This window comes from Silurus meridionalis, chromosome 13 (assembly GCF_014805685.1).
Source record: "Silurus meridionalis isolate SWU-2019-XX chromosome 13, ASM1480568v1, whole genome shotgun sequence".
NCBI classification, from domain to species: domain Eukaryota; kingdom Metazoa; phylum Chordata; class Actinopteri; order Siluriformes; family Siluridae; genus Silurus; species Silurus meridionalis.
Window position 1 is genome coordinate 9,659,032 of NC_060896.1, and position 23,386 is coordinate 9,682,417.

At 36.6% G+C, this 23,386-nt stretch overlaps 2 protein-coding genes across 2 annotated transcripts; one reads left to right on the plus strand and one right to left on the minus strand.

The window, feature by feature from the left end:
* The first annotated feature begins 1,550 nt into the window (after positions 1–1,550).
* On the plus strand, positions 1,551–11,208 carry tspan33b (tetraspanin 33b). The gene is made up of 8 exons (XM_046865013.1): positions 1,551–1,653; positions 6,525–6,582; positions 6,682–6,809; positions 6,891–6,965; positions 7,501–7,596; positions 8,080–8,208; positions 8,613–8,774; positions 11,136–11,208. Exons 1-8 carry the CDS (start codon positions 1,558–1,560, stop codon positions 11,202–11,204), a joined length of 813 nt encoding a protein of 270 aa, XP_046720969.1. The 5' UTR covers positions 1,551–1,557; the 3' UTR covers positions 11,205–11,208.
* Positions 11,209–11,335: 127 nt separating this feature from the next.
* ttc38 (tetratricopeptide repeat domain 38) lies at positions 11,336–22,181 on the minus strand. Its single transcript, XM_046865011.1, has 14 exons — positions 22,042–22,181; positions 21,154–21,231; positions 20,388–20,469; positions 20,028–20,199; positions 19,369–19,542; positions 18,903–18,978; positions 17,912–18,031; positions 17,775–17,834; positions 16,023–16,061; positions 15,502–15,583; positions 12,993–13,158; positions 12,331–12,490; positions 12,131–12,204; positions 11,336–12,041 (listed from the first exon to the last, which is right to left on the minus strand). The coding sequence occupies exons 1-14, from the start codon at positions 22,069–22,071 to the stop codon at positions 11,954–11,956; spliced, it is 1,401 nt and encodes a 466-aa protein (XP_046720967.1). The 5' UTR covers positions 22,072–22,181; the 3' UTR covers positions 11,336–11,953.
* Between the last annotated feature and the right edge of the window lie 1,205 nt (positions 22,182–23,386).

A 23,386-nucleotide genomic window follows, 5' to 3' on the forward strand; every position in this document is an offset into this window, starting at 1 on the left:
CTTCCAGGAAAAGATAGTAAAATGAGGTGCTTAATGATTCCAAAGTGGTGCAGCTGAAAAGAGTGGAAAGTGGATTCTGGGTGTTTTTAGTGGCCCCTTTGGAGTAAAATGGTTACGGGTTTTAAAATGATGCAGTTGATGCAGGCTCAGAGAAAGCTTTATCCTTCTCTGAGTGCTAGTTATTGCTAGTGGGTGGGATCTGTGAGAAAATGGGGTAAAAATATAATGGATGAATAAATAAAAATACATTCTCAGTTACAGTGCACACAAGCACAAGTTGTTTACCCCACTCTTAAATCCTTAGTAACATGAGGAAAATAAAATGTGTTGCTATTTATAAGCATGTTGATTGATTTCTGCCAATTACATAGACAATTCCAAACTACTCTGGAGAGACCTGCTGCAAATGAAGTGCAGAACCATAACAGAACCCCGTTCACAAGAGACATTACACATTTTAAATGAAAAAAGCTGTGAACAATAACACAGTTCAAAAAGTTTTCCCTTAAGAATACAATTGATAGTGTTTAACATACATTAGGAACAGTGGAACAGATGCAGCATATTTCAGGACTTTTATGGAACAGTCTCCTCCTTGTTTGCTTGTTTGGCTAGTCTTTAAAACTAAGTTTCCTTATCTGTAGGATAATATAGGATAAGTAGTAGTACTGTAGAATAAGTCTGATAAGACTTATCGCTTTGAATTACTATTTTTTCAACAGTTCCATTACATCGCACTGCATTTTTTAAATTAATAGTGCACATATTTCTGTCAAGTCGAGATAAGCACATCATTATTTGATGATGTTGTGGATATAAATACCTAAATGAATTTTAAACAAGCACCAGCTAAATGAATATCAGACACTATTAGATTAAATTTTAATGAGCTGTTTGGGAAGTAAATACTTATTTCTGACTCTGATCACATTTCTTCATCAGTTAAGCCATCCCATGTAATAATTCCGTTCCTGTAATTTTATAATCCCTTTTTTTTTTATCTTTGACACTCAAAACTCAATTGTCATGAGTTCCATCTTGAAATATAATGATAACACTGTGTATGAGTTGCCTAAACTATTTCTTTTCTCTCTGGGCCTGTTTCAGAGTTCTTATGACGATTTTTTAATAACACATAATGGTAAGGGCCAGTGACAGATTATGACATTTAAAGGATACTCTGTCTATGGCAGTTCAATTTAAAGTTCAATTCTGAACAGTGTTTTTCTGTCTTGAATGTGAAACATTAGAAGCAGCCATCAAATGTTCTGCATGCCAGATTTGTCGGTCTGCATCACTGTATCATTCTGCACACGATACTCAGTCCTGGTGACAGTATAACAATGGAGCAAAGCTTCAGGATTATTCACTGGCCATACAGGAGAGGGGCACATTGTGTAAAGTAATTCTCTGGCGTGCATCGATGGAGTAACGGCGTCGAATCCTCCACCTACTATTCAGCTGGCTTGTTGCATGGTAGACAAAATAACCCCTCCAGCTGGGTGGTTTGGTTTTGTGGTTGGGTTGTAAAAATTGCCTCTGACATTTCTGCTCGCAATGGACAGGGATCCGAATCCCAACGGGGCAGAAACGTTTTCGCTCATCAATCCCTGGATCCGTTATTTTCTGTTCCTCTTCAGCTTCTTATTTTGGGTAAGTAAAGCAAGACAAGCTAGGAATGTACAAACTGTACAAGCAACAAACCTTATGCACATAAGACAATTCTGTCAAAGAATTTAGCAACAATGTTTTGTGTGTGTATTTATTTACAATATGCAGTTTTTTACATTCACAGCCATTGATGAACTTCCTTAGCTTGGAATTTGCATACAAAAGCAGTATGCAGTCTGCAGATGAAAAGCATAACTTACAAAGCATTTATTCTGTGGGTACCAAAGAGAAGACACAAACAAGAAGTCGCTAAACAGCCAAACCGCATTATTTTTCACATTGGCAACTTCTCGCTCTTGATCTGAATCATGTTTGGGTGCATTAGCAGTACCAGACTGCTGCTTATTTGCTATTACAGACAGATCTGTCATTCCAATACACCAAACTTGACAGCAGACAGACAGCTGATTGACAGTTGGTTAAGCAAGCTGGCTAACTGAGAGTGAAGAATGACTTCTACCAATGCTGTGATCAATGCTTATTTCATGAGCAACTGAATGTCCATGTGCTTTAGTATTGGCTTGGAGGAATTACAGCAAGGCACATTGCAGAGCCCCAGCCATGGAGCTAGTCTGGTCTGCCACCAACCAAATCACCCCTGATCTGTTTATTTACTGTGGCCAGGCCCCAGGACACAATTCTACAACATAATCCATCAGTCCTTTGTCCCAGTCACACCAGCTTACCGGCTTATTCAGCCACAAACAGTGCTTTAGGACACAAATGGGAATAAACTCTGTTCTAAAAGCAAAGCAGCACTGTTGGTGGTTTATTCACCACTCATGAGCCATCTGTCTCTATCACTAGCTCTCTGAGATCATCTCCATTTTATAGTTTAGAATAAATGGTGCATATTGAGCACATCATATAAAAATTGCATTACAAACTCAGTTTGAACGAATCTATTTTCTCTTTCATTTGGATAACTCCCAACATGGGCCTGTGATTACACGGCCATAAAATACGCTTTTGTCTCTGATTACTACCTAATTGTCGATGATTAGCTCATTCTCTATTTGTTCATTTTGTTTAAGGTTTTTTTTGTCACTTTGAATGCTCAGATGCTCTGTTGAAGAATTCAACATTGTACTCTGTATCTCAGTCCATCAGGTTGACCATCAGTGTGGGAAAGGAGTTGATAAAGCCCACAGATCAGGAGTGAAGCCTTTTCCTGGGTTTTTTCAACAGAATTGAAACTCTATACAGTGCTGCTATGAAACCATATAAGAAAGAGATCTAAAGCACAGCTTCTGTTATGCTCAAAGAAGAGATTAATGGTTGCTTTGCCCAGGAGAGATGAAACCACATCGAACACGGCAAAGGGCTGGAGCATTACCACTGACATAATAATATATTTTAAAGCTAGGATGTGTGAAGGAAACGAGTCTTCAGGGTATAAACCTCAGAATTTTAACCTAAATACTGTAATGCCAAATCTTACCGAAATATTTCAACCTATACAACACTCATTTATCATTCACATATTCAGTCTGTGTTTCATTCATATATACACTATATTTCCAAAAGTATTGGGTCACCTGAACTTTTCTGCTATTTGTGGTTCTTTTCCAAACTGTTACCACAAAGCTGGAGGCACTCAATTGTACAGGACGTCTTCAGATGCACTATAATAAAATTTTGCATTTATTTGAACTTGAAAACCCAAACTTTGTATCAGCATGGTGATGCCCCTGTGCACAAAGTAAGCTCCTTCAAGATCTGGTTTACATGCTTTGGAGAGGAAGATCTTGAGTGGCCTGCTATAGAGCTCTGATCTCATCCTCACTGAACACCTATGGGATGAATGTGAATGCTGACTGCACCCCAGGTCTCCTAACCCCAGGTCTCCTAAACTCCTCAATACCTGCCTTTCGTAAAACCCTTGTGGCCGATGAACTCAAATATCCATAAGCACACTCCAAAATCTACAGAAACAGCTTCCCAGAAGAGTGGAGGGAATTATAAGAGCAAATTGGGACTAAATGATTAATGCAATGCTCAAGAATTACATACCGTAGTTATGACCAGGTGACCCAATACTTTTGGCAATATAGAGTATATATAAATATAAATATTATGTTTACATTTTATGTTATGTTATATATCACGAGTTAACTCCCAACAATCACTAATCGCAAATTTTTATGTTATATGTATGTTGTATGTTTTAAATTAATACTTTTTAAGTTTTTAATACTCTAATCAACATGGGCATGGACAAGTTTGGATGCTTTATGCAAATGTATGTTTATTATTATAAGTGAAACCAAATTCAACATAGAGAATGAAGACCAAATGTTTTTATAAATATTTTTTTAATTACGGTGCTATGGGAAAGAATGTGATCTCAGTTACTTAAACCATTAAATCGATTCTGGTACAGTACCAGATGAGTATTTGCAGTTTACACAGAGTTTACACAGAATAATGCAAAATAACAAAATCTTTACGTGAGCATACGTTTTGTAAACACCTCACTGATCATCAAGCTGCCAGGAATGACATAGTAACCCAAATTACTCTTTACATTCAGGGTAAGCAGGAAAGCATCACAAAGATATGAACCTTAAGGCAGATAAGCTACAACTCCAGAAGAACACTGGGTTTTACTCCTGTCTGGTAAAAAACAAGATTCTGAGGCTGGTGGGCACATGCTCTTCGAAATGGAGCAGTTACAAAAAAAAAAATAAAAATCCCCTTGTCTTTTTATCAGGTTTCACCCGTTTAGTTTTGATGGGACTGCACCCATGAGACCCTCAGATTCTTGTTCATAGCTGCCAGGAGTGAAACTTAAATTGGTCTTCTGCTGTTATACCCCAACCCCCTCATGGTTCATTGCGATGTACATTCCTGGTGTTGTACAGTAACTACATTTTAATTCAGTCTATTCCGATCATCTCGCTCATCAACAGTATTTGAGCCTGCAGACCTTCTGGACACAAGATGTTTTTTATTTTTTTACATTATATGTATACTCTAGAGATAGTTGTGAGTGAAAATTACCAAGAGATCAGCAGTTTTTTTTATACTCAAACAAGCCAACATCCATGCCACAGTCACCGAGATCACCTTTTCCGCTTTCTGATGTGTGATATAAAAATAAACTGAAGCTCTTGATCTGCATCTTCATGATTTTATGTACTGCACTTCCACCGCATCGCTGGCTGATCCAATCAACAATTCATAATTACTCTTGACTCCTTCTGTCAGTTAAAAAAGGCCACCACAGGACCATCCACATCAGCACTGGCTGCATAAAAGCCCAGCAGCATGTTAGCATTAATAGTTTGCTCAGAATGCTCCACAATGCAAATAATATCTGTGTAGGAATATAGTTCACAGTGCTGATGCCAAATAAACTGGATTTATTTTCCTTGTAAAACTGACCCACATTCTACTGCTACTAATAATAGTACTACAAACTGTTTCCACTTGTACTAATACAAATAATATGACTGAAACACTATTAAGACTACTTCTAAATAAACTCACTGAATAACAACTTGCATAAGTATCACTACTAAACTATCACTACTAAACTATCACTACTAAACTAAACTAAACTAAACTATCAGACTATTCAAATACTACTACTATTCCTGTTCTGAATGAGTAATCTTCTTCTTCTTCTTCTTCTTCCTCTTCTTCTTCTTCTTCTTCTTCTTTCGGCTGCTCCCATTAGGGGTCGCCACAGCGGATCATCCATCTCCATACCACCCTGTCCTCTACATCTGCCTCTTTCACCCCAACTACCTGCATGTCTTCCCTCTCCACATCAATAAACCTCCTCCTTGGCCTTCCTATTTTCCTCCTTCCTGGTGGCTCCATCCTCAACATTCTTCTACCAATATAACTCATGTCCCTCTTCTGCACATGTCCAAACCATCTCAATCTCGCTTCCCTCACCCTGTCACCAAAACGTCCAAAATGGGCTGTCCCTCTAATAAACTCATTTCTAATCTTGTCCATCCTTGTCACTCCCAACGAAAACCTTCTCCACCCACTCCACCCTGCCAACACTCTTTTCTTCACTTCCCTAACACACTCTCCATTACTTTGCACTGTTGACCCCAGGTACCTAAACTCCTCCACCTTCTCCACCTCTTCTCCCTGCAACCGCACCACTCCACTGCATTCCTCTCATTCACGCACATGTACTATGACTTACTCTTACTGACTTTCATTCCCCTTCTCTCCAGCGCATACCTCCACCTCTCCAGGCTCTTCTCAACCTGCTCCCTACTCTCACCACAAATCACAATATCATCCGCAAACATCATAGTCCAGGGAGACTCCTGTCTGACCTCGTCCGTCAACCTGTCCATCACCACTGCAAACAGGAAAGGGCTCAGGGCTGATCCTTGATGCAGTCCGACCTTCACCTTGAACCAGTCTGTCGTTCCTACTGCACACTTTACTGCTGTCACACTGTCCTCATACATGTCCTGCACCACCCTCACATACTTCTCTGATACATCATGGCAGGTCTCACCACAGTCCTATAAACTTTCCCTTTCACTCTTGCAAAAACCCTTCTATCACGAATCACTCCTGCTATCACTCTTCTCCACCCACTCCACCCTGCCTGCACTCTTTTCTTCACTTCTCTAACACACTCTTCATTACCTTGCACTGTTGACCCCAGGTACCTAAACCTTCTCCACCTCTTCTATGTACTATGGCTAAAGTAACAAAAGTAACAAAATATTCTAGATGAACAATACTTGTTACAAAGCTCTATATTACTACTCACACTGCTACTAAATCTACTGGTAGCATGACTACCACCTTTGTTATTAATAATACATTACAAATACTATGAATAATAACGACTGATCTATAATTTCTTTCAGATGTTTTCTTTATGTATTGTTGCTATTGGAGTATATGCAAGAGTTCAGAAAGCAACAGGTATGAGAAAAATGTATGCACTGTACTTCTCATTTGACTGCATGTTATAATGATTATGGAATGCAAAGCCATTTCAGTCGGTTTTGTGTTTTTCAACAGACCCAGTTCGAGACACATTCCTCATCGATCCAGCCATCATATTAATAGTGGTGGGTGTCGTCATGTTTTTCATCACCTACTGTGGATGCATCGGAGCACTGCGAGAAAACATTCCTCTCCTTAAAGCAGTGAGAATCAGTTGAAATTATTGCACCAGGACTCCGTGTCCTTGATTGTGTTTAAGACCTGTGATTTTTTTCCCTCTTCAGTTCTCTTTCAGCCTCACTTTACTCTTCCTCATCCAACTGATAATAGCAATCATGGGCTTCTTTTACTCTGACCAGGTGAGAGAACGCTTTTCTCTTTGCATGACTTTTCAAAAAATGATTCTGTAAAAAGTTTTAATGTATACACCAGTTCATTCATCACTATTAAAAAACCATCATAAAACAATACAATGTTTGACTTTAGGCAATTTTAAATTGCCTGATCCAATTTATACAATCGTCTATAACAAAAGCTGATCCCAAAGTAACCATTTCATTTTCCATTCTGCCACTTAAACCACAACTCTCCCAGGTTTTGCACCACTGAACCCCATAAACGTGGATCGGTTTTACACTCCATCAGAGGACTTACAGGGAATTTTTAGTGTGAAGGGAGCAATATTAAGAGAAAGTGGAGCAGTCTGGGGGAGGCGAGAGTTCATTACAATGCTAAAGCACATTAGCACACCCGTCATACCATATTAGATCTTCTGCTAGCTGATGTGGGCATGCCGCAAGGACCCACATGCTTCCCCGTGGACATCTGCATACTAACCTAGATAGATGCAGGCAAATCTGCTGACATATACAGTGTGTATCCTTGTCCTTTTAGACACGAGATGCTCTGGGGAGGTTTGTGAAGAAAGCCATTGTGCATTACCGTGATGACCTGGACATTCAGAATCTCATGGATTACATTCAGCAAGAGGCACGTCTGCAAATATCAGATTTGGAGTTTTAAAAGGCAAATAGCACGCTGATGGAATTTGTTTTTGGGAACTGTTACAACACTCAACTGTACTAGAGGAAGTTTATAACACAATACAATACATTTTGGGAACATTTGGCAAAACTCTTTTAGGAAATTTTGCATTTATCAAAATTATTATTATTATTATTTGTTTAGTTTTTGAAAGTTAAATGATGGTTAGTGATTAAATAAATAAAGCTGTGGTTACAGAGTTGTCAAACTAAATACAATGTTGATCAGTGTTAATGTTCCAGCTCAGGTTATTGCTTAGGTGTATTTAAAATGAGAATATCAATAATGCTTATGGCCTCACACTGAATGAAATAATTATCACATAATTATCACTGAATACTAGGAAAAAATATCATGGACAACATGAAACTTCAAGCATTGATCTTATAGCAATATTCATATAAATGTATCCCCTTTCCAACATCCCAGTTCAGATGCTGTGGCTGGAACAACTACACCGACTGGTCCTGGAACATCTACTTTAACTGCAGTCAGGGAAATCCAAGCACGGAGAGATGTGCAGTTCCTTTCTCCTGTTGCACCCCTGTACCTATAGAGGTGAGTGCTAGGTGTTTCTGCAATGCACCTTGTTTTAAGTCAGCAATTATGGAAACGTTAAAGAAATTTGCTGGGTGCAACCAATTACCAGTGTAGACAGATGAGATTTCTTATTCTGCTCTGTGAGGGACCTGTCATAACATATAACGTACCCCGGTAACATTTAGACAATGATAAATCTAACCAATAAGATTGCAACCTTCTCTATAATCATGGTGGGCTATTTCTAGAAAATGCCAAAACCTAATGTCAGTGGTGGAGATTATGTATGACTAAAAAGTCAAAGAGCAAACTGCAAATTATCATATTGAGGCATTACTGCCACCTGCTGTCCTTATATTGCAATAGCAACTAGAGAGAAGCACAATGTTTCCTTAATGAAAATGTAATTTACATTCTTTTAGACTGTGATCAATACCATGTGCGGTTTTGGGGTTCAAACCCAAAAGTACTTGGAGGCTGCAGTGTCCATTTTTACAGAGGGATGTGCTGACAGAGCAGTGACGTGGATTGAATCTCATCTGCTTTTTGTTGGGACCATGGCTTTGGGGCTGGCTCTACCACAGGTAGCAAGCACAATCATTCCAGGAAGTCATAACACAAACTCCATGGGTAATATTTTTTAAACACTTAGGAAATGGAAATTTTTGTTAAGATTAATTTATTTGCATTAATGGTGCTCCTTTATAATGATGTTCTTATAACCGAATGTACAGCAAAAAATATGTATTTAAAAATCTTTTATAAGGATGAAGAGGAAAAGAGCTCAACAGAGGGCATTTGCAACAGAGAAAAACAGGAGGTCATATTGATTTGTGCAGGTCTTACTTCACCTATTAGAATAAAATAGACCTAAATCGATAAAACATTGCTTCAAATTATTTGCATTGCACTAAACATTTGCTGTTTCATTTGACGTATATAGGGGAGAATAAATCTAAATAGTTGTTTCTTGCTAAACCGCATTTTAATGAGCCACAGTTTTTCACATCCCTCGCTGCTGTTGTTTATCTCGACAATTTGTTACAGACAAATTGCTCTGCCGAATGGAAAGAGGGCAGTGTTTTGCCCTCTAAAAAATACACAAATGTGAATGAATTGATGTTTTGTTAAACTAATTTTGGAAAATGCTACATAAAGTAAAATAGAGTAAAAAGAGTAAAAGGAAAATAGAGTAAAATGTGTTAACCAGAGACCCCTTCAGCCATACATGCATTATTCTGTATTAATGCTCTATAGTTTTATAATAACCTCCACTCTTCTGGAAAGATGTTCCACTAAATTTTGGACAGAATTTTGTGAAGATTTGTGCTCATTCAGCTACATGAGTGTTAGTAAAGTCAGGAACTGATGTAGGATGAGGAGTCCTGGGGTGTAGTCAGTGTTCAAATCCATCCCAAGATGTTCAACAGGATTGATGTCAGAGCTCTACAGCAGGCCACTCAAGATCTTGGTTACTCCAACCCATGTTAACCATATCTTTATGAAGCTGTGCATGATGAACACAAATATCCATAAGCACATTTCAAAATCTAGTGGAACAGCTTTCCAGAAGAATGGAGGGAATTATAAGAGCAAATTGGGACTAAAAGAGAAATGCAATGTTTAAAAAGCACATACCATACTTATGACCAGGTGACCCACTACTTCAGGCAATATAGTGTATATTCAAGCTGGTGGCACAAATGGTTTGTCAAGATTGATAAGGAAGAACTTGATTAACCCAAAACCCATAAACTTAATAACAAAAAACCCACTAACCCCACTAAACACCTTTGGGATGAATTGGAATGCTTGAATGAGAACAAATCCTCAGAGCCATGTTCCAAAATCTAGTGGAAAGTCTTCCCAGAATTTTTTTTATAACAGCAAAAAAGAACCATATATATATCTATATTCTATATTCTCTCTCTCTCTCTCTCTCTCTCTCTCTCTCTCTCTCTCTCTCTCTCTCTCTCTCTCTCTCTCTCTCTCTCTATATATATATATATATATATATATATATATATATATATATATATATATATATATATATATATATATATATACACACACACACACACACACTGTAATTTCCGGACTATTAAGTGCACCCATATATATATAAGCCACTGAATTTGACAAAGATTTTTATTTTGAACATAAATAAGCCGCAGGTATCTACATTGAAACTAATGAACTTTACACAGGCTTTAACAAAAGACAGTGTCTGTTACACGGTTTGTATCTAAACAGTAGCCTACCAAGAAAGTCATTGTTCACTGTCTTCCTCCTTCCTTTCACAACTATTTCTCTCGAGAGTTTATCTTTTGGCATCGTCGTGCGTTTAAAAAAAGCTTTTCTCCCGATGCCGTGCAGCTCAGAACACAGGTGAAGTGCGTTTTTCATGCCCGGTTGTTTTCAGCGTGTTGAATGATTCGCATTTCCTGTAGACAGTCCGAGTGAGCAGCAGGTCAAACGTCAGAGGAACATCATCCATATTTATGATGTGGTGCGGCCCGATTCAGTGGGAGCGCGATTAAATATAAAGAGTTTCATTGGTTTACCTGAACCCGTTCGGCAATTTCATTGGTCTAATGTTATGGGGTTCAGTTTTTTGTCTTGAAGTTTGTGAAACCGGGAAAAACCCAGTAAAAATCCATAAATTAGCCGCTTCGTTGTTTAAGCCGCTGGGTTCAAAATGGGGGGAAAAAGTAGCGGCTTATAGTCCAGAAAATACGGTATATGCCTCCGGTTCTGAAATGGCACATATAAGTCAGGTGTCTAATTACTTCTAGTATGCATAGTGTATATCATAGTGTTTTTTGTACACTGCACCATGCATTACAACCTCAAGGTAAATAGGTATTTATGTATAACCAGTCTATACATTATCAGTAAGATTTTAAACCCTCCTCTGACCTGGACCTTGTGTTTCTGCTCAGCAGATTGGAGGTATTGTGCTGTCTCAGATGCTTGTTTCTCAGATCCAGAATGAGATTAGCTCATTGCTGTAGAGACCACAGAAGAGAGGACTCTTTACCTGGCTGCCTTTTTACAGTACAGAAATAAACTAATCATTTGCATACAAGATTTTGTGTGGTATTTTTACCTGCTTGCTATTTTAAAAGAATAAACACAAAACTGGTGCTGTTTAAACAAACATTGTATTTTAGTTGTATTGTTGAAATGCATTTCATGACAAATAAAATTGATTTTCAATTTTATATAATAGTTTTTAAACATTATATAGTTGAGCTTTTTTTTTTTTTTTTGTTGAGATATCAATAGGCTTTCCTCAGAGTGCACCTGAAGCACTTATTTTCATTTCTGTTCCTTGTTTAATCACTATTCTAAACATACAACAGGCTGTTATTGGAAAATAAACTTCGGGGTGGTAATCAAACTGCTCCCTTTTAAAAATTATTTTTCAGTTAACAGCACAAGGATTACTTTTCTTATACCCCAACAATTTTCCAAAATAATTTTTTTTTTAATTAAGGAATGGTATGTCAAAATTAATATTCGTTATTATTACATACAATACTGTGGAATGTCCATGAAACAAGTTCCCATTATCACTTACAGTGACAGTGACACCAGTCTTATTTTTCTCTCTTAAAGATAATATTTTTTAAGTAATAAAAGTTGCAAAAAATCACAAAACTGGAGACGTCGTTCATTAAAGGTCTAGCAGTTTAGCAGTAGTAGTATGGGAAGTGATAATAATTAGGGTAATATGTCTGTAATGGATGTACTCTGGGTTTTAAATGTGTAGAGAGTGGGCTCTCTGAATGAGACGGTCAGTGAGGGGGGAGTTCTGTCTCGCTGCATCTCTTTCAATCAGCAGGCACCTGAAAAAACAGAAGGTGTGCTGAAGGAAGCTCATTATACATTATAAGCTGTTGTTTTGCAGATAATCGGGTTAGGAAATATGTATCACCTGGCAAATCTTTGATGGTGTTTGTCTTGTGACTTCATTGCAGCATGGATAAGTAGCTGGTTGAAAATATCCCTCTTAAAAGAAAAAATTGCGACAAGCAAAGTTAGTTCCTAGCAATTGGAAAACAATACATGACAACCAAATTACTGTTTGTTATGGTAAGTTAAATTGCGGACACAAGGTCTTGTGATGATCCTGACCTGTGCATCACTGCCCCCTATCTGCATGAAGCGATATCTTAAGGGTTTGAGCAGCTCCACTGTCTTACTGTAGTTTCCTTCATCATATTCCACCATAGCCTGACACATGGGTAATCCAATAGTGCTAGCAAGCTGGAATTGATGATTTTCTTCAGGCTCTCTGTGTAGAGATCAGACCAAGCATCAGACCGTAAACAATAATTACTAAACACATTCATAAACAATTAAAGTAAGGCTAAAACCCAGCACTATTCTAAAAAGCAGTTTTCCAGATTATCCTCCAAAAATGGTGCAACAAAAGTCATTGCAAAGGACAAAAACATCTTTTGCTCCCTGGAGAAATGATACTAGTGTTAAACAGATGCTGCATACTGCAAGGACATTTTCCCCTCACATTAAATTATAAAGCATTCTACTCTTACAATTCACTCATCCTTAGCCTTGTTCACTTTCTTGTTCTTGATCCACTTGCTCATTCACCATGACGATCAAAGAAACTCTATCAGAGAAAATTGCGATCATGATCATGAATCTGAGAGCTGTTACTCAGCCTGCAGAGACACTCATAAATCTTCCTCTGGCACCCAGTGGTTGAGTTCTCTAAATAATCTCACACACCTCCACACTTTATTAGTTGGAAGTGTAAGTGTAAAACAGCTCACTTTGTGAGTTCTCGCAGGCTCTCCAGCAGTCGCTGTGTGACTCCTGTTTCCTTACAGCCCAAAGACACCATAAGGAAGTGCAGGTCATTAAAGAGAAGAGTATGGTCCTCAGAGTGGGGATCAGTGATCGGCAACAGCTCCCGGTAACGCTCTTTCACACTCACACCTGCAGTCAGAGCACACACACGACAATGTGGTCACATTTTAACTCATTTCCGCATATTACCATGTGATCATATTGCAACATATTTCAGTGAATTAAAACTTGATAAGCAAGCAGTTTTAGTAGACATCGGACCTGAAACCAAAAATGTGTTTTTCTAATAGCTTGTACAGACAACAACAGTATTACTGCCACTGTTTAATATACACAATCTATTGCAATTTCTGACTGGGCAAAAGGAACTACTTGAAAACGTAATCATTGATTTACGATTCATTTAGATGTAAAGACGACCCTGATTATCTAGACATTTTGGACACTGTAAAAAAAAAATAAATAAACAAAAAAGAATGTAATGATTTGCAAATCTCATAAACCCATAATTTATTCACATAGAAAACATACCAATTGTTTAAACTGAGGAAATGTAAAATTTTAAGGAAAAAAAAAGAAAATGTCATTTTGGAATTGGGGTTGTACAAAGGTACAGATCCCTTTGTCACCAAAGCCATTACTGAAATGATTTTTTTTTTTTTTTTTTTTCAGATTTTTCAATCTTTTTGCCCATTCAAACCATGTTTCAAGAAAAATGGGAGTGCATAAAAAATAAATCCTGACTGCCACTGTAAAATATGCTGGTGCAGCAATGATATTTTCATGTCTTTCTGGCTCAAGGGGCAGCACCTCTTGTGAAAACTAAGTATGAAGATGTACAGCATGTCACAAAAGTAAGTACACCACTCACATTTAAGCAACTATTTTGTATATCTTCTCAAGAGACAATACTATAGAAATAAAGCGTGGTCAATGTGCAGTTTGTACAGCAGGTTCCCTGTCCTCTGGAAATGCTCAACATACAATTAACGATTTAACGATGCACAACCACAAGTCCTATTTATATTGTTCATGGTTTTGTCTGCTTAAACAGGACCATACAAATTTGTGTATCTTGTATTAGAGCAGTTAAAATGTGGTGCTTTGAGTACAATTCTCTCAAAGTGACCACTGGATTTTTAAAATGGGACCTCATAGCAAAGAACTCTCTGAGGATTTGAGAATTAGTTGCTCACCATAAAGATGGCCTAGGCTATAAGAAGATCAGTAACATCCTGAAACTGAGGTTTTCCAAGACGGGTTCCACTCAGAACAGACCTCGAAAGTGTAGATCGAAGAAGTCGCTTCAAAAAACAGACGTATGAGGCTTTACAGGTTGCAGAATTTGAAGGTCTGCTTTTCAGTGCTCAGACCATACGCAGCACACTGTAACAAGTCATTTTGCATGCCAGTCATCCCAGAAGGAAGCCTCTTCTGAATCTGGCTAACAAGTAGGCCTGCAAACAATTTGCCCTTGCCCATGAGCACTAAGATAAACTTGTATGGCTCAGAAGGTGTCCAGCATGTGTGGCGACACCCTGGTAAGGAGTCCCAAGAAAAATGTCTTGCCTAACGTCAAGCATGGTGGTGGTGGTAGCAACATGGTCTGGGGCTGCATGAGTGCTGCTAGTACTGGGGAGCTGAGGCTCATTAAGGAAAAAATGGATTCCAAGATAAACTGTGACAATTTGAAGCAGAACATGATGCCCTCCCTTCAGAAAATGGGCCAAACGGCCATTTTCCAACAAAATAAAGACCCCAAACACACCGCCAAGATGACAACTGCTTTGCTGAAGAACCTAAAGCTCTCCAGACCTGAACTCTATTGAGCAGCTGTGGGACATCCTCAAGCAGAAGATGGAGAAACGCCATGTGTGTAACATCCAGCAGCTCTGTGATGTCATTATGGAGGAGTGGAAGAGGAGCCCAGCAACAACCTGTGTAGCTCTGGTGATTAAGCCCAGGAGGATTAAGGAAATGCTTGATAACAATGGTGCTCACAGAAACTATTGACACTTTGGACACAGTTTTGTCATGTACTTACATTATTTACACAATAATGGCTGTATGCTGAGATTTTCAGAGGACTGTAAATCTGTACTGCTACACAAATACTACTCTAAAATATATACACTTCATTTCTATAATATTGTTCCTTTAGATCGTGTAATAAAAGCGGTTGATGAAATATGAGGCGTGTGCTCACTTTTGACAAACTGAAGATAAATACTGTACATAGAGATATATAAACTGTTTTTTGGCTTGTTGTATTGTCGTACACAATGGACCGTGTTTGTCCTTAAATAAAAGTGATTATTATTATTATTATGGCTTATTTTAATATTTTAAAAATGTTATTTTAACATTTACAAAGACTGTCAGTTGACATCACTTAGACTATAAAATTACATGCTACAGTCACATCAGAGACAGAAGTACTATAGTATATTTTGTATTTAGATGGTGCCTTACCCTCCATTTCCAGCCTATAGAGCAGTGAACAGACATCCACTGTGTCCAGCATGGCTCCTGAATTTCTACAGCGATGATACAGCTGAGATGTTTACAAGACTTATAAATTATACTGCAAGGACTGCATTTTCTAAAGATGTCATACAGTAGAACTGTGAAATACTATACAAGTAGTATAACTGTGACAATAAGAGCAAAATTCACTTATAGTTTGCACCAGAGTGTTTTCATTAAAAGGTTTTTATAGTGTACTTGTTCTTCAAAAGCCACAAATGCATTTAAATAAATGAGGCACAAAACACTACTATGTTGGATTGAGTATTATTTGTGTAAAACAAGGAACAACATTGGTGCTAAAGCTTCATCTGAATACAAGTGCAAATGCATGTGGTTTTATCTTATCAGGAAATAATCCAAATATATGGTTATTCATTCTTATATCTTCTACCCAAATTATAATCCCAAGTGATAATCATTAAAAAATGTCTACATTCACAACCACAAACAATCTTTTAACTAACCTGTTCATCGAAGATGCTCAATGCTGCTTCATATTCTCCCTGAAGAACACACAACACCAGAAAATAACGTAAAAATATTTAATTAAAATGCATTAGATTTTAAAAGGACAAAAAGATGTATTACATTTTACATTTTCATATGTCGATTTTTTCATACATGTATGGTGACCTGAGAAAAAAATTAGACTATTTAGAAAACATTTCCCACTATACTGCATAGGGGTACGCTCTGAAAACTACAGACTTCATTAAATGTCGCAGTTACCGTATTTTTCAGACTATAAGCCCCTACTTTTTTCCTACTTTTGAACCCCACGGCTTAAACAACGAAGCGGCTAATTTATGAATTTTTCCCGGGTTTTTCCCGGTTTCACAAACTTCAAGCCAAAAAACTGAACCCCATAACATTAGACCAATAAAATTTCCGAATGGAAACAAAAAAACGCACCTCACCTGTGTTCTGAGCTGCACGGCATCGGGAGAGAAAAAGTTTTTCTTAAACGCATGACGATGCCAAAAGATAAACTCCCGAGAGAAATAGTTGTGAAAGGAAGGAGAAAGACAGTGAACAATGACTTTCTTGGTAGGCTACTGTTTAGATACAAGCCGTTGTAAGCCGTTGTAAGTCTGGGTCATGGGAGAGCTCACTAACTCCAGTTGCAACAGAAATCATATAAGCACAGACAGGTTTCCAAAACTCGTGCTTGGCAACAGTGTTATGGGTTAGTCAAAGAAACTTAGAAATCAGCATAAAAAAAATCAGCATCAAAAAATAATAAGGACATATTCCTCAGTCTTGAACACACACAGTAATACTGGAAAAATGCAGTGGCATGCTATTCCCAAAATACCGCACTGCTCTTAAAGGAAGACCAACTTATTTCACCTGTTACACCGTGTGTAATGTGTCTTTTGTTAAAGCCTGTGTAAAGTACATTAGTGTAGATTATTTATGTTAAAAATTAAAATATTTGTAAAATTTAGTGGGTGAGTCTTATATATGGGTGCGCTTTATAGTCCGGAAATTACGGTACCTAAATCTCAAATACAAGAAAAGTTACAGCAATATAAAGTCTGGTTATTTACACAAAAAACTGAAAACTGTAATTGAAATTCTTTTACATACTCTAACCTAATATATGTATATGTTAAAAAAAGTTTCTAATACATTAAAATGCTTGTATTTTTTTTTTGGTACAAAAAAGGACAATTAACAAATACATATTTTGGTAAAAATCTAACTATTTGTGACATTTTCTTAGTTTTTTCTGTTCATTACAACTAGTGGTGGTCGATTTTCTTTTTTAATCCATTAAGTACTTTACTTTTACCAACATTCAAAAGAAATAATATAGCATGTATTCTGTGAAAGACCATTTGTAAAGCAGAAAATGAATTTAACATAATTGTACTGAATTAATTATCCAGGTGTACAAATGGATTTGTGTAGGTGGCTCGTAATTTAAATAGGGTTTGGACTTATTGAAATAAAGCTATTGCTGGCATCTGCAAAGTGGAGATTTGGACGTGTTTTCCTTCACAGATTTATTTATGTATATGCAGTGTTTAATAACACATTCAATCTGCTACACTGATCTCCTGGCTGTGCTTCAATACATACATTTGAAGGAAATATTATATATATATATATATATATATATATATATATATATATATATATATATATATATATATATATATATATATATAAATAGCTAACTAAATTGTAGAGATGCAATTAGAAAAGTTTACCTTCTCAATGTGATAAAGCGCCCAGTGCCAGTAGTTGTGACATGCCAACATATCACACACCTTTAGAATGAAAGATACAGCAGTTTAATGGAAGGCGGAAAAAAATGTACGTACTGATTGAATAATTAAGTACAGACCATCCAGTCTTTCTCAGTAGATGCCATGAACTTCAGTCCTTTCTCTATTTCTGCTGTCATCTCATAGACATGAGCTACAGAGTGGACACACCAGGCATCCTCAGGAGTTAGAGCAAGACCCTAAGGATGTGCCAGAGCAAAAATAATTCACTAAATATATTGACATAAATAAATAAAATAAAGGCAAATGATAGAACACTTTTGTATAATGCATATTATTTATTTAACCCTGTAAATATTCTCCATTTAAGGCTACAGGATGTAAGATTTTAAAATATCATTGATAGAAATGTGCTTTATAATGCTATGTAATAAACTACCACGTGCACTTATCTCAAATCCATGGATGCACACAGTTAAAGAGAAGTCAAGGCTACGTGCAAACTATGAAAGAACCTAACCAAAGTTAAAGCATTTTGTTTTATAATTCCTATATATTCTCAACTGGAGAATAATACAAAGTCCATAACAAGAGTAAATTGGATATAATTTATAATTCACAAGCATCTGGTCAAAGTGGAGCATAAACAAACCACCTTCAGCAAAGTAAAGCTAAAACATCATCACTCCTGGTTATCTTCTCCTCTTATAATGTTCACTCTCACTCTCTCTATCTCTCTCTCCCTCTCTCTCCCTCTCTCTCCCGCCCTACTATTCATACTGCTTTTGTGTCTATTGTTGACATGTGATGACATTTAATGTACTTAAGCTGGTGTATTACATTTGGTCCAAAGGTGCCATGAGTTTTGAACCCTCACCCTGACACAACGCTGACTGTGAGTTTATGAGTTTATTACACGATTATCAGGAGATGCACAGCCACTCAGGAACATAAAATATCACAGGATTTTTCTTTTCTCTTATTCACTTATCATTTTTCAAATGTAATTACTAAAAAAAAATATAACTGTTGCTTCAATGAAGAATAAATAAATAAATAATCAACCTGTCATACAGCTTTTTCTGGTTGCATTAAGAAATAAATGATTACCTCCTTTGCTACTCTCTCAGCCTGATCATAGAAACGAGTTTCAAGAAGTCCAAATGAATACAGGCCTTTTAGATAGCTAAAGAAAAAACACACAAGAGCATTTATTAGAATTTTTAGACTAAAGAACAGATGTACACATGAATACATTATATTGCCAAAAGTATGTAGACACCCGACCATCCCACTTTAAATCACACAATTCTCTACAAGGTCTTTAAATGATTACTAAGGATATTAAAAAGTTGCCTTTAATGGAATTAAAGAGCCCCAAACATGTACCAGTATAACGATGCCCCTTAGCAAAAAAGCATGGTTTATAATGACATAGTTTCCCTTTTCATTCAACATCAGTGCCTGACCAAATCCATAAGCACAAATCCCTAAAGTTATGCTCCAAAATTTATTAGTGAATTATAGTGTATTACACTGTATACAGAATCTGAAGTCTGTGAACGGAGTGTGCTACCTGTAGAGAGGCATGTGTGGTTTCCAGTGGGGAAGAACCCTAGCCACAGAGTCTCTCATCTGAGTCTGCTCACCCAGATAGAAAAAGCTATCATGGGAAAACTTCAGAGCTAGCATGTCTGTGGGGTGCTCTACCAGAATATCCTCCCACACATCACAGGCTTTGCCCAAGGCTCTGAAACAGACAACCTCATTTTCAATCTCGACCTCTGTACTGCTTAAACTGTTTCCATATAAATGAGTGGTATGTAAATAAAAATAAAAAATCAGAACTATTGCAGCAGAAGACTTTTTTCCATATTTAAAGATTATTTTTGAATTTTCAGCAGCCACATTCCATGACATGATGTGATTTGTTTTATAGGGTTTATAGGGTCGTCTGCCTTTCTATACTTAATGACATTCATGACTCAAAGAGCATTTTACAGCTTTTGTTGTACAGTGAACTTTGTTCAACCAAATTGGATTTTCAAGCAGCCAAACAGATATAGAGGTCAAATTATAGAGGGGGCGCCTAAGGCACTCAGGATTCTCTGTCTTGCTATTACTAAATGACTGGTAGGGGAGTAACCTTTCAGCAGATGATGGAATATTATATATATTATACATAATATCCCAGATCAGCAGAATTTGGGCAGCATGTGAATTATCTTTAATCACCCCTTTGAAAAGAGGTCGATAGCTTTGACATGTTGTTTTTCTCTGGCTGTGAGCTCCTGGCAGCTGGCCAGATCCACGGTCTTCCTCACGGCACTGGAGAGCATTTGATCCCGGAGTACTGAACTGCCCGTCCCTACCAACTGCAGTCCGGTGCTGATCACATGCCCCATCACTGCAGTGCGAATAAAGAGGTAAAACTAGCATAAACATACAAAGAGCACATCAGTATAAATTGTAAACAGGAGAAACATGATATTCCTATATCTCCTCTGTTGAACAGATAACGGTTTATGTCAGTATAAGCATACAGGATAAGCACATTGATCTCCCAGCACATACTATACTCTCCATTTCACATACCAAAGTCCGGGTCAGCTGCTTGGACTGCCGCCATACAGCCCTCAATTCCTCCAAGGGTCTCTTCGTTACGCCATTTTACATACTGATCACAGGAAATGACATTGGATAGCTTTTGAGAATGTGAGCACGTATAAATACTGCTGCTTTAACCAAGCGCTAGACTTTCCAAATCTTTGCGTTTTCTCTGGAAAAGCCTGTTTACCTCGCTACAGAAAAGATGTGATTTATATAGCAAGTTATATCATTAAAACATACAGAGGATTAAAAGCTCTCTTTTCCTAAAAACAAAATACTTTTAAAGGCAGTCTGTGTGGGCGAGTGCAAAAATGTGCACACCTTTGGAATAGTAGGCATAAAGAATTATAATTTATAGCATCAATGTTCTTCTTTATTTCACCAAGCAACATAAATAGTCAAATAATGTAGAGTAGGTCAGAAGTCTTGTATCTCCATTTGTAAATAATAAGCATCCATTAATTCTCTGTATTCCTCTTGAACTATGAATGAATAAAACTTTTTTTTTTCAGAGAATTGCATTTTTAAGACCTATTATTTTACATAAGTAATAAAATAAAAGGTTGTTTTTGGTAAACCTAAAAATCTTAAGGCATAGAACATGAAGTTATCAAAGAAAGAGAATGACCTATCTGCTGTTTTGATCTTGTCATCACAGCATTTCTGTATTGTGCAACATTTTTCATTTCACTTTGATTATTAAGTATACTACAGGTAATGCTCGGATATATCTTGTGTATATCACATATACCTGTGTGAGTATGGCGTCATACAATTTGCAGGCTTCATTACTGCTGGTGGACAGTGGGAGGCCTTCTGCCCTCCATGCCTGGAAATATAACATGACAATATAACTAGAAAATACTAATTCTTTCTGCATTGAAAATAAGAAACAGAACCTACTGCCTACACATTTCAGACAACATGCAGAATCTACAATCGGCTAATAATAAACAAGAAAATAAAAATTTAATTTTTGATTCAGTACTCCATTGATTATGCTATTTCACATATAGGATGTTAGACTATTTCACAATAGTCGTTGATCAACTAGGTTACAACAAACATATGCAATGCATATGTGAAATTCCTAATTCAGGGCAGCACTAAAGAAAAAAAAAAACCAATTCAATTTTATTATACCACTTATTTATTTATTTTTTTCTTGTTGATATTTAAGCAGATTATGTACGGATTGTGTACCACAACTGGACCTTCACTGTGCATCCTAGGAGGGTAAATATTCTTTACTTTAAAGGGTAATTATTGCCCATTTTGCTTTATATATATTTAAAGGTACACCATATTTACAATTCTAAGTAAAAGATAAGTTGTATCAAAACAAGAACAACAAAAAAAGCATTATATATCTTTTTCAAAACTATTTCAGCTCCAGATTTCTGTGGATAGTAAAGAAATGAGCCATAACAGCAAATCTACAAACTAACAAAGCAAAAACACTTCTCTTTTCATATGCACTTCACACACAAAAACACGATACTGTAGCACTGTGTATTTACTACTGCAGGGATTCAGTAGTGAATGATTTAATGCAGCGTTCAAGAGCTCCCTGTGAATATTATCAAAAAGAAGAGAAATCATTTCCTCGGTGTAAATCAATAACAAACCACTGTCTTACCGCACAGTCTCTGAAACTAGCAGTAGTCATTTTAGCTTTTCTTCCGTTTTACTCCAGCACAAGTTGGAAGGTCGAAAGTAAAGTCAGTTTAAAGCTGAGACATCAGGAAAACCAGGACCGGATTTGTTTTTCTCCCTGTGCTTGCGTCAGAGTGTGACGTCAGCACACACACACACACACACACACACACACACACACACACACACATATAAATATATATATATATATATATATATATATATATATATATATATATATATATATATATATATATATATGTATATATATATATGTATATATATATATATACACACACACACACACACACACACACACTCTTTACCTGTAGCAAACAAATTTTGGTCTTCTTTATTTGGTATCTCTCTTGGGGTAAATCATGAAAACTGCCAAATACGTTTTGTATTGATAACAAAATAAAATCTTAACGGAATATTTCATATATCTGTGCATTTTGTGGTCAAGAAAAAGAAACCATTTTGCATCTATTTTTTTTTTGTGTTCATTGTATTCACTCAAATTTCTTTTGGAAGAATATGGAATTGTATATTAATAGAAAAATGTAATGTGTGTAAGAAATATGTATATTTGCTGTTTTTTTTTTATACAGGAAATGAAAAATTGAATTGTAAACAACAACATATTATACATTTGTTCATTTCATTAGGACAATTTCATATACATAGGAAAAGGTTTTTCCCATTTTATTCAAATTGTATGTAAATCTGTTGGGGGAGTAGAGGACAACAAAAAACAAACAAACAAACAAACAAACAAACAAACAAAAAAGCCCTGAAAACATGTAATGCTCTGTAAGCATTGAATTGTATGTCATTTTCTTATTGTCTATTTTATTTTCTCTGGAAGCTCGTGTTAAATTGACCTGATTATGTAATACCTCTCGTTCTTGTGGCATTGATTTAATGAATTTAAGTATGAAAAAGAAACAAAAAAAAACAACAAAACACACACACAGGCACTCACACATGCACACACTAGGTAGCAGAGGTGACCAAACTTAAAAAAAAGAGGTCTGAGTGCCAAAGGTCACCACAAGTAAACTTTGCAGGCCCTAGTTTGGTCATCTATTATATAGATGGTACAGAGGTTTCTGATTTTCCCAGCTGAACAGACTATATAATATTATATGGAATATATAATATAACTCAGAAACGGATGCTCCTAAAAGCCTGTTTGGACGTAAACAATAAACAACCACATTGCCATTCCTAAATTACTTTATAGAACACTTTAATGTAATAATATTAATGGAAAAAGTTGCTATTTTTTATTGATAAATATTTGTACATTTATCAGGTATCTAGTT

Excerpts from the sequence above, each read along its gene's own strand:
- tspan33b (XM_046865013.1), top strand. The coding sequence starts at position 1,558 with ATGGACAGGGATCCGAATCCCAACGGGGCAGAAACGTTTTCGCTCATC. Across the intron at positions 6,966-7,500 it reads GCTTCTTTTACTCTGACCAG|ACACGAGATGCTCTGGGGAG; the intron begins GTGAGAGAACGC and ends TTGTCCTTTTAG. Across the intron at positions 7,597-8,079 it reads TGGATTACATTCAGCAAGAG|TTCAGATGCTGTGGCTGGAA; the intron begins GCACGTCTGCAA and ends CCAACATCCCAG.
- ttc38 (XM_046865011.1), bottom strand. The coding sequence starts at position 22,071 with ATGACTACTGCTAGTTTCAGAGACTGTGCG. Across the intron at positions 13,159-15,501 it reads CTATAGGCTGGAAATGGAGG|GTGTGAGTGTGAAAGAGCGT; the intron begins GTAAGGCACCAT and ends CTCTGACTGCAG. Across the intron at positions 12,491-12,992 it reads AGCCTGCGAGAACTCACAAA|AGAGCCTGAAGAAAATCATC; the intron begins GTGAGCTGTTTT and ends ATCTCTACACAG.